This window comes from Argentina silus, assembly GCF_951799395.1.
Source record: "Argentina silus genome assembly, chromosome: 11".
NCBI lineage: Eukaryota > Metazoa > Chordata > Actinopteri > Argentiniformes > Argentinidae > Argentina > Argentina silus.
Window position 1 is genome coordinate 11,494,630 of NC_139665.1, and position 12,459 is coordinate 11,507,088.

Consider the following 12,459-nt stretch of genomic DNA (forward strand, 5'->3'; position numbering starts at 1 on the left):
TAACACGCAAATGTTGTATTTCAGATTCATAGACTTCTTTAAAGAAGGTTAGATTGGTCCTAAAAATGGCCCAATGGCTCCCCCTTTCATCATGGTCACTCACCATTACCAAGGATGTGAATAGCTTTCTGTGAGTGGTTCTTGACTCATACACAGCAGCAGAGTCACTGACAGAGGGGGCTTTCGTCATCATTCATTCGTGGGACATAACAGGAGCAGCACACAATCAGGACTGTTCTGGATTGCAAGTACAGTATGATAATAGTAGGTTACTGTCTGAGTTCTTTGATTTGTAAGGGTGTTTTGTAAAGAATACGCCTTACATTTGATCTGCTTTTGTAATGATGTGTAGAAAGGACATTGTTTTTCTAATATGATATTAGTAATATCTCATTGCTTGGGTTGTCTACTACCAATGTCAAGTTAAAACGCATTGGTATGCAGTACTGTAGTCAGTGACGAAAGAATATATTATATATATAGAATATAGATATAAGATATATCAGTTTGTCTATGAAAACATAGACACACTGTTTATGTGTTATGGTAGCTTTACCTCCTACTGTATATGACATGAAGATGAAGATGCAAGAGTAGGATTTATACATTGCAGTCCATTCAAATTTAGTTCATACAATTCGACTTGAAGTTGATTCCTGACCGACTACTTTGTGCAACCTTCCTCTGGGGGGCGGTGTAAACTCTATTAATCTACCTACATCCCTACATCGCGCGCACACACACACACCGAGAGAGAGAGAGAAGGGGGGAGAGAGAGAGAGAGAGAGAGAGAGAGAGAGAGAGAGAGAGAGAGAGAGAGAGAGAGAGAGAGAGAGAGAGAGAGAGAGAGAGAGAGAGAGAGAGAGAGAGAGAGAGAGAGAAAATAGCATTTATTTATCCCACTCACCCTGCCCTTTCATTCATTCGCTTCTTCGAATGTCTCCAGGCCAAAGTGATGCTGGTGTCGGGATGTTGATATGCACTTTGACCAGATTATCCTCTAGTTAATTAGAAGTGATTTATTCTTGTGATGACCAGATGTGCGCTGACCAAGTGGTTTATTTTAAACTGATGAGGATGAAAAGTCATAGTTGATAATTGCTTTAGATTATATGTAGGCTATCGGCTATTTCAATTGAAAACTGTTGCTTTGTGGAAAGAAGGCATGGATTTGCAAACGCCGAATGACACTTCGACAGAATTATTGGACTGCCTGCAAGCGCACGGCGACTCACCTAACCCCGCTGCAAATATGAGCATGGAAGTTGTCAATACCACCTGTAACAATGCGTCTTTCATCCCCAGACCTCAATCCACACGACAGAAAGGTAATATTGCTCATCATACCCATTGCCTTCCCTTCAAATTATTTGAAATGAAAGATGAGGTTATTAACGTAAAGATATGATTTTAAATACTGCACTAGGCGCGTTGCAAAAGTGAGAGCTCGATGGCATTTGATTATCATTACATTTTGCCACAGTTGTAGGAGTGGAAACTGTGTTGTTCATACTTCTTATAACAGTTATCACTCGTTATGGACCTCTATCATCACCAATAACCTGTTGGACTATTCATTTTCACATATTCCCCAACCAGATTATTATTAGCAGCAGTGGTTAAAAACTAATCTTTGCCTCAACTAAGCGGCATATAGGCATATTATCCCAACTCGTTGATGCTTAACTTGCCCTATTGTCTGTTGATGAATAAAAAAACAGTGACTCTTTTAGTCGGTTGCCTTGACATTACTGTATGACAGTAGCTTGAGAGAAAGGTAACCACTGCACCCAAGTTTTGTCTGGTGCATACAGAGCAGTGAAGAAATATGGCTCTATTATCAGGCTGAAACAGACCCTGTGGGTTAGGGCTATTCGCTGTTCACTGTTCACTGTTATTGCCAGAGTAAAGGCAGAAATGACAAATAAAATTCCTCTAAATAATTCACTATAATTCACACTCCACTGGTGTATCGCTGCCCTTATGTTGAAATGGCATTTTATACAGAGCATCAATATTGCAGAAACACTTGTGGTTCTACAGCATGCAACCACAACAATTCTATTCAGCTGCACTTGATTTTAGTTTACCTGGTACAATGGAACCAATAGAATAGGGCCAAAAGTGCAAACACAAAGCGAAATGAATCACTCAAATTTGTCAAGGTTTGGTTTGCTGTAAGGAATAATGGGCACCATCAACACCAAAAACATATCAGATCTAATGCAGGAGGTACATGGACTCTTCCATTGATGTACATTGAGGCTGGCATCCTTGGGTGCTGGTGTATGATCAGAGACACTGTAAAGCTCATCTCATAAACGTCTTTAGAACTCTCATTCATTCTCATTCATTCATTCATTTTTAGAGAACATTGATCACCCACAGGTTCCATGAGAGTAGAAGGAGTGAGAGATTCCTCTCTGCTGCAGAGAAGCCATGCGATGCACAGTAATGAGAGAGGAACTGGGGGTGTCTAGTATCCAGTGTCTACTGTAGCCTAGGTGTCAGAGAATAAATGAGTCTCAGGAACCCATGTAGATGCTTTGTCTGTCATCTGATGTTCATGGTTAATCTGACCTGGGTAATTGGTGGAAATTAATTGGTAAGTGGGTATCTGACATGTGGGAACGACCCCCCTCTTCCCCTTCAGTCCCCACCTTCATACCAGCTTCAATGGTTATTGGTTACCACTGCTCTGCGAATCGGTGAAGCTGTAGAACAACATCACTGAATACTCACTAAAGCCATGGTCATTCATCCATATGATTGATGTATTGAATCTTGAGGACTCTCCATCTTCTTTCTAAATAACATAGATACAGTATATTCCAAAATCTCATCTTGTCTTTGGCCTTGAATTTGATGTCTGTTTTTTATTTATTTTGTTCAATAAGTGGTGTCCCATAACAGTGCATGAAATACAGAGATACAGGTGTGTTTGGCAGTGGTATATATTTAGCCATTTATATGCTGGTAATCATATAGGTATCCTGGAAGAGAGAGACAAGGGAGAGGTGGGCAAGCAGACCCATCAATCAGTAGTTGACAATAATTACTAGGTACTGTATACAGCGACCACAGGTGTGGAACCACATAGCTCTACTGGGAATGTTTGAAAAAAGAGAGCAGTTAGTCACTAATTTCTGCTGTGGCATGTTCTGACAGTATCATCTGTAATAGCATATTAGAGTATAATTAATTCACCGTTATGTACGTAGGCTATGGTTTATTTGACTGCTCATGCTGGGTTGGGTTTGTTTGCCAGGCAAGATTTAGACAATTCCAAACCGCCCAAACAAATTGTTCCTGAATCTAAATGACTAGAATTAGTTTAATACTGTGTGTGTGTGTGTGTGTGTGTGTGTGTGTGTGTGTGTGTGTGTGTGTGTGTGTGTGTGTGTGTGTGTGTGTGTGTGTGTATTTATTGGGGGGGGGTTAGAGTATGGGTTGCTGGACACTGACACTGTAAAGCTCATCAATTAGAGTTAGGGTTGCTGGGGGGGGGCTATTGGAGGGCTATTGGAGCCCCATTTGTACCTGTGTGTGGGCATGTGTAATATGTGTGTGGGGTTGACGAGGCCTCTTGGATAATTGAGTACATTCTGGGCTTGTTTATGTAATTCAAACACCCATTAGATTACAAAACTGCCATAATGAGACAGGAAAATATGCTTGTGTTGGTATGGGCCCTTCGGGGTTGGCATCACTTGTTGACTAATTGGCCTGAATAATGCTGAGGTTAGTGTAACCTCTCTCATTACACTAATAAAGTAGAATACTGTACAACTATAGCTGCTTTGCCGTCTGTGTAGGTTGGTAAATTCATTAATTAACCAGGATATTTCATGTCTCAAGTATTAAAAATATTTTGCAGGCTTGTCGCAACACAGTGTAACACATTGGTGTGTTTTTGTTGTCATTGATTATACTTAATTTTGACTTTCCTCTGAAAAGTTCCTCCTTCCTCTGACCTACACATTGGAAGAGACATAGTTGTACCTTTTACAGGTTTTATAGTTGTTTTCTAACCCTAACTTCACAAGTGTCTTGGGACCAGAATTGCAATGTTGGCATTATTGGTATTTTCAACTCTATGATTTTGATTTGTAGTGAGCATTCAGGTCAAAGAGCTTGGATTTAAGTGCAGAGCTGTATTGATTGGAAGAGCAGAAATAATAATCTAATAATAAACTTTATTTATATAGCACATTTTCAAAACAGTGTCACAAAGTGCAACCCATGGATTTGAGGTAGGCTGAAAAGTTACCGGATTTGACAGTACTATTTGAAAACAGTAAATTGGCCAATACAGCAGGTGGAGTCTGAAAAGTCTTTGCACCCTGTTATGACGTTTTTAATGATAACAACTTATCACTTTAACTGCACTGTCACAAGATGAATCGGCGTCACCTTGAAACTCCTTACAATGGATCTTTTTGGCAAGAAGCATCATTCACCCATGTCTCATCGAAATGGTCCCAGTGGTGACTCGGAGATAAAAAAAAGTGTGACAAACAAACGGACAGAGACTGATACATAGATCCTGGAGTTTTTTGGGAAAAGTAACTGAATTTCATCTCGGTGTCCAGAGGTTGCATATTTCCAGCCGACTAATCAGTTAATGGTTTAGTTGACAACTGTGTTTTTATTATTATTAATCAGATTTCTCCAGTAGATAAGCAAAAAAAATAGCATATTGTTCACTTTTGAAAGTGAGCATGAAAACTTACATAACTGTTTGTCCTGAACAAAACCTAATATCAATTTAGCCTGGCCCTTTCGGAGCCTCTCGCGAGGTTAGTGACGAACTTGAAATGCTCATAGCTTAACAATTATAAATGTTATCAAGAAGTTATGTTCATGCAAATTATGTTTGGGTTTGCTCGAATTTCTGAAAATGAATACGGGCCGGGACGGTTTTGAGTTGAGTATTGTGGAAGTGTTACAGTACAGTATGTTTAGTTGATGACAAACAGAATGTTGGTGTGTGTTGGTGTGATCTATTTTACAAGAGAGACTTGGCAAAAATAGCAGCACACAAAGTTTCAGGCACATTTCGATATAAAACACAAGCACTACAGTTTAACGCAATAATTAAACTATAAACTGCTTTTGCTGTTGACAAATATAATTTTAACAGCTCAGTGAAATTTAAATGCAAATGACAAATTATTGAATACATATTGCCTGCTTGCCACTGGTTCAAATATGTCTTTGTAGAGGAATGTATATGCTTAAATTAGTTACACTCCATATATGAAATGCCTTACAGTAAGACAGCCCAGATCACGGCACACATTCTGCAAACTTCTGTTCCGTGACCTTGGGAGTTAACACTTTCTGCCCTCCCTCCTCTTAATCACCCAGCTCACCCAGCTCAGCATGGCCAATGGTGACCCTGTCCCATCGCATCCCCTCAGCCTCAAACACAGCAGAGAGCATCCTTGAAGCTCTCTGGCCCTGCAGTCACATTGGTGCTTAGTTGCATACCAGCATATACTGTAGTAAAATACCACAGAACTATAACGATACAATCGAAAGTAACAGGAACATTGGTTTAGCATTCAGTTGTGTTGGTGTTATAGATAACAATCCCTTCCTAATTGTGTCTTTTTTGTTGTGCCCCCCCCACCCACCCACATACACACACACACACAATCTCTCTCTCTCTCTCTCTCTCTCTCTCTTTCTCTCTCGCTCTCTTTCTCAGAGATGGACTCTGTGAGGATCTTGCTGTATTCTATCATCTTCTTGCTCAGTGTCTTTGGGAATATGTTGATCATCGTGGTTCTGCTGGTCAACAAGCGTATGCGTACCGTCACCAACTCCTTCCTGCTATCGCTGGCTGTCAGTGACCTCATGATGGCCATCTTCTGCATGCCCTTCACCCTCATCCCCAACATCCTGGAGGACTTCATCTTCGGAGCCGCCATGTGCAAGATTGTCACCTACTTCATGGGTAAGACTGGGGAACGTTTGTGTTCTACCCTTCATGCAGTGTTTTACTACATGATAGCAAAGTGTTACATTCCAGTGGACGTACCAGATATCAGAGCATCATACTAGCAAGTTTGTACAGTCAGTGGTTGGATGGGTATCCAGTATTGGATGAGTCACCCTAACCATACCATTTTTGAGTGAGTTCAACCCAACAGTATGACTGCCGGCTGTCCACCATGTTGTCTTTCAAATGAAAACGCATTGAATAACAAGTCAAGCTCAAATTCAAGAGCTTGTGGGGTTTAAGTGTGAGTCGAGGTGCACTTTGAAAAGCTTGCATACCAAGACCCCTTGGAGACTGATTACACACTCTCCCCCAGGCCTATTTATGTGAATGTAAATCATGTATTTTAAGGGTGACACACACACACACACACACCACACACACATGCAAAAATATTGCTTTGGATCTCTCATTTACAGTGGGCCAGTGTTTAATATGAGCACACTAACATCTCAGTGGGGTATAAGGGGTTTAAGTGTGAGTCGAGGTGCACTTTGAAAAGCTTGCATACCAAGACCCCTTGGAGACTGATTACAGACTATTCATAGGCTGTGAATGTAAATCATGTATTTTAAGGGTGACACACACACACACATACCACACACACCACACACACACACACACACACACAAATATTGCTTTGGATCTCTCATATACAGTGGGCCAGTGTTTAATATGAGCACACCAATCTCAGTGGGGTATACCTCAATGCCGCGGCTGCAGCAGACACACGGTGCTGATATATCAGCTTGCCATATCAGATAGATTGGCAAAATCAAGTTCATTATAGCAGCTCATGAATTGCAGAGAAATGGTTTAAATATCAGGTTATTTTAATGAGGATCAAGCAATGGGACCAAGTTCTAACTACTCTCATACAGCCATCACACATTCTCACAGCGCAGAGAAACGGGGAAATGTTTTAGCGCAGTCTGACACGAATAAGCGTGAGTCGGCTTTAATAACATAATGTATTGATTAGAATTAAATGAATGAATGAATTTAGGAATTTTCATGTGAGACAGGAGTAAGGATGTTGGGTTTCAGTGGGATTGAGAGTGGATAGAAAAGTATCCTACAGTTATTATTATTAAAACCGTAATAATCGGGTGCGAACGTCCACAGTTTCAGCAACGGCAGCCTTCTCTCGTTCACACAATGTAATAATAATAATAATAATAATAATAATAATAATGCTTTTATTTTGTATAGCGCTTTTTGAGGGATTGTTTTAAGGGGGAGAGCGTGCTGGATTCTTTGATGTGGTTTGGGAGTATGAGTGGGGGCTGCAGTGAAGAAAGCCGCTCGTGCCGTTGCTGTACGCCTGCGACATCATCACAGCAGTGGCTTCTAATCTCTAGACTACTGTGTGGAACGCTGATGCACAACACACTGTATTACTGTACATCCCTGGCCAGGAGAGACCTTACAGTAACATACTGTATTACTGTACATCCCTGGCCAGGAGAGACCTTACAATAACATACTGTATTACTGTACATCCCTGGTGCTACCTCACCCTTAAAATACATGATTTACATTCACAGACTATGAATGCATTTAGCAGAGTGCCGGCAGTTTTACAGAAGTGGAACAATTGATGGAATTGGAATAGACCTGGAGGGAGTCTGTGATCATTCTCCAAGGAGTTTTAGGATGCAAGCTTTTCAAACTGCACCTCGACTCAATACTTAAACTCCATAAGCTCCATTGCATTCTTGAATTTTCGCTTGAGTTGTTATTCACCAGAAATCCATAAATATCTGTGTCAAATATTCCACAGTCAGATTTAATGAATGGGAGAAGACAGCCTAAAGTGTGTGTGTGTGTGTGTGTGTGTGTGTGTGTGTGTGTGTGTGTGTGTGTGTGTGTGTGTGTGTATGTGTGTGTGTGTGTGTGTGTGTGTGTGTGTGTGTGTGTGTGTGTGCGTGTGTGCGTGTGCATGCACACATGTGTGTGTGTGTGAGGGGTGCTATAGAAGATGTACACTATTCCCAATGCTGGTGATTCACTTGACCTTTGGTAGCTGTTACAGACACCAGTTGGTACGTGCAACTCTAGCTCAACGCACATCTCTCTATAGCATGAGTAGACTACCAAGGTTCACACAAGGAGAAGGAGGGCAGTCAGCCTATATGGCCAAGACTGGTTCACACTCCCTTCTCTTCTGACTGAGCGGCTGATGGACGGCTGATTGTCAGTTGCCAGTGGTATGCAGGCAGAAGCCAAAAATGCTGTTTGTGGAGCACACAAATTACTAAGGCTTAAGCTAGGCATCAGTATTTTGGGGGGGGTGACATATTAAGGGCGATTGTCTTTGTTTCCTGTAATATAATCAGATGGTTTGTGTTAATACCCTACAAAAAGATATGTTATTAAAGAATAGTATTCCTGTACATTAACTCAAAACCGTAATTCGTGCTCTGAGCACGTAGCTTTTGAGAGCTTGTACACCAGAGGATATGAGATATCATTTTAGTATGAAAGTCATGTTGCCATACTCCTGACTATAGGGCTGGTGTTTCAAATCTCATCTCAACCTAGTTATTTTGCTGTTTTGTCCTTTCTCAAGAAACGTTTTAATGGCCTCTGTAGATTGTTGTAGGATAGTCATAGAAAGCCTTTCAAGTGTCAAATTGAATCTCTCTATGGGCTCAGGCCTGTTCTAAGCCAGGAAAGGCATCTGCAAGAGGAACCATTTATGTGAGCAAGTGTCTGAGTGATGATACTGGGCTGCAGGGGATTGAGGTTGTCTTTTTTAGGAGGAAGGATTAGTGCCGTGAATATATTAGAGGGAGTCTTCGCTGGTGTGTAATGGCTGTCAGTGTACTGCAGGTATACATTTATTAATGTTATTTGTCTCCACAGCCAACTCCCGGTGTAACAGCATAATGAGCAACAGTGTGCTCCCTTACTGCAGCTTATGCATATTCATAAATGCTAACACAGCTCGGGCTGGGATTTTCACTTGAGGAATTTCACCAAAGTTGAACCCTATTGTGTGTCCTGAGGCTTTGAAACTCAATGGCAGAGCTCTAAATGGTTATGTCAGTAGTGTGAATCCTAGAGAGTTGGCACATGGGTACAAAACAGATGAAGATCTGCATATCGTGACTTGACTTAATAATGAGATAGATAACACTTTTCACTTTTTTCATTCTTATAATGCATTGCTATGATGGGGATTTTCTGCTCAAATGCAAAAAGGGGAATGTATCACTGTTGAAACCTCTGTAACTGAACCCCCATCCCCCCTTGCTCCTCCACAGGAATATCTGTCTCTATCTCCACCTTCAGCTTGGTTGCCATAGCAATCGAGAGGTACAGCGCCATCTGCAACCCCCTGAAGTCCCGGGCCTGGCAGACTCGTTCCCACGCCTACCGGGTCATCGCTGCCACCTGGGCCCTGTCATTAGTCATCATGGTGCCCTACCCAGTCTTCAGTATTCTGAAGGACTTCCCCAAGCCTGACCAGACCACGGGCCACATGTGTCGTCTGGACTGGCCCAGCAGACAGGTGGAGCAGACCTGGTGAGTCAGGCCTTGTTGGCTGGCTGCAAGCCCTCTGGAGTCTCCTGTGTCGTGACCATAGATTGTATTCTCTTTTCACACAGCAATGGCAAAGTTAGACAAACAATGACTTTAAACGGATCATCTGCATTGCTTTAGCTATATGTATTGCTTTCGGTAATTCCCCTCTGAGGACCATCTGTAACACACCCTCAACTATGCAGTTCTGTGAACAGTCAGGCAAAGTCTTTATCTGTGAAAGCACACACTGTTGCTCTTAAGGTTTGCCGCATAGGGCATTCCATAGATGTTTCCATAATGAACCGCACAACTAAGAAACAGAGCAATTAAAGGAAGATGGAGAATCTCAGAGGAGTTCTGTTTAAAGCATAATTCTGTACATCTCTTTCCTCTTTTGGTGGTTAAATGCTACACTCACTGAAGACCTCTCTGTTTATGCACATGTTTCAACCATTTGGCAATATAATATTATGCAAATAATACAGAAATAAGTAGTTTTGTCGAACTTTACAAGAATTATTTGAATTGAATTATGAATTATTTCTATTCTTATCTTTTCTGTAAGATAATAAATTGATTTAACTCTGTTTATGTCTGTCAAACCGCCCCACAGGAGAGAGGAATAGGCTCTGTGATCTCATAATTAAATGCAAAATCAATCATTCCTTGTGTATTTTGTGAGGGCTTGCAATTTTGACCAATTACCACACTGTTAACACATTATCCAGTCCAATCAAATCACACATCAGTAAACCCTTTTTGTCCCCTGTCAGAGTGTTCAGGTGTGAAGCTGATGGTGGAATGACTGACAGGCAGAACAATAGACAAAAATCAATGTAATTTGCCTTCAAATATATCAGCTAAGACTAACTATTTCCCAATGTTTTACATGACAGTGGAAGCAAGTTGTTTAGTACGCTGTGCAATATAGTGCTGAACACAAGAGAAATCTTCTTATCTTATTTGAACTGATCTTATATGCCATTGCTTTAAGTGAAATTAATATTATCAAAACATGTTTTTTTAAACATCACAAATTGCCTCGCAAAGCCGATATCACAAAAAAACATTGCAAAATTCTGGAGTAGATTGAATAGGCAGAGAGAGAGAGAGAGAGAGAGAGAGAGAGAGAGGTGGGGGGTTTCTGAAGTTTTCCAGATAATTGGTGAGGTTTCTATGGAGAACTGGGGTCTGAACTCATAAGTGAGAAGTCCAACTAGCGTCTAATGACCACCTCATGCAGCGATTTGATTTCCAGCTCTATTTTGATCCCAAGATTATCTCTGAACATTTGTTCCATCTCTCATCAATCACTGTGTACGATATCATATGTAAAGTAATGTACGAGAGACATAAAGATGTTTATGTGCCACACAAGTTGTTGCTAACGTGCTTCGTGGAAACGATGAAGATTAACATCTTCCAGTTGACGTTGCCTGATTTGTTAAATATTTATGTATATTGACTGCTCACACAAACATGTTTACGTTTTCTAGGTACATTACTTTATGACAACCCATCATAACCCAAATGATAAGCTTGTTTTACTCCATTGTTTGTAAACAATACAATTGTTAACTATCATTTTGATCTCATGTTTGGTCAGTCAGCACCATAGCTCTGTCTATGAATTTGAGAAAGAATTTCTCCAGCCAAGTGATAGCTTTGTTGTTGTTTGAAACCCAGATTGTTCCTTTCATAAGGCAGAGCAGTTATATTCCATGTAATCAACAAACACAAGGAGGTTATACATATTTTGGACCTGCACTACACAATGATATTGATACAACAGTAATGAATGAATCCATTAATGTTCAACAAAACAGTGTCTACACGGTAACATTTTTCAAATTTAATCTGCTATACAAATATGCAAACCATCTCTGCATGAGATTAAATTGTGTCCTTACTGGTGTATTTGTGTTCTGAAAAGCACCTTCAAAGAACACATAGTGGAAATAATCCAATACCTCTTTGCGTAGCACCTGCTACCCGCTTCTTATTATCCTCTGATGACAGAGATGCGTTGGATCAAAGAACCCCAGACCCTCTCTCCCTATTTCCTCTATACGTCTCCACTTCCTGCCGTCTTTTGTTCCCCGGTTTTACAACATAATCAAACAGCGAACTGATGAAACGCTTTTGGTTCAGAGAGAACCTCCCCTGCTGCAAAGAGTGATTGGAGATGAAAAAGGGGGCTAGGAAGAAGTTCAGAGGAGAACACCCACGCACCTATTAGAATATCACACAACGCAAAAAGTGGACTTCCTGCCTCCGCCTCTCATGTGTCATCTTATTCCCATATTAGGAAACTATTGGGGGAAACAACAGCACATCTGTCAGTTTTTTTTTATATAACTAGATAGCATGTGAAATAATCAAAATATTATTTAAAAAAAATGTACACACAATAACCAAAGTAACGGTTGTACGACATTCATTGCTCTCAGTGCCTCCCTCACTGTCTCTCTTCCTCTCTTTCCCTCATTCTCAGGTACATGCTTCTGCTTTTCATCTTGTTCTTCATCCCGGGGGTGGTGATGATCGTTGCCTATGGACTGATCTCCAGGGAGCTGTACCGAAGCATCCAATTTGAGCTGGGCCAGAAGAGAGAAAACACAGGTGAGACTCAGCTATGCTATGGATTTGCTTGGAGTTGGGTTTGTGTATTCAAACAGTAGTAAAGTAATGACTGTAAAATAAGTAGCTGTCCATTTTCACAACTATTCAATTGAAAGAGAATTACAATTATCTTGAAATGTAATCCTCTTTCAATTCAATAGTTGTGAAAATGGACAGCGATAACTATGATGGAAGGCACCTTAGTCTGGTCGAAAAGCATGTTTAAGTTTGGCCTGTTTAAAGCATGCTGCAAGCATAATGATTTACATTTACCATCTTTGTTTTTGTCATTGATAATA

At 40.7% G+C, this 12,459-nt stretch overlaps 1 protein-coding gene across 1 annotated transcript in view; it reads left to right on the forward strand.

The window, feature by feature from the left end:
- Positions 1–1,252: 1,252 nt before the first annotated feature.
- cckbra (cholecystokinin B receptor a) overlaps positions 1,253–12,459 on the forward strand; it is a gene marked incomplete at its 5' end in the record, with an annotated part of 12,490 nt that continues 1,283 nt past the window's right edge. Inside the window, 4 exons of the mRNA XM_083681234.1 lie at positions 1,253–1,328; positions 5,714–5,962; positions 9,277–9,538; positions 12,033–12,160. Coding sequence (XP_083537360.1) covers positions 1,253–1,328; positions 5,714–5,962; positions 9,277–9,538; positions 12,033–12,160 — 715 coding nt within the window. The remainder of the gene's footprint in view (positions 1,329–5,713; positions 5,963–9,276; positions 9,539–12,032; positions 12,161–12,459) is intronic.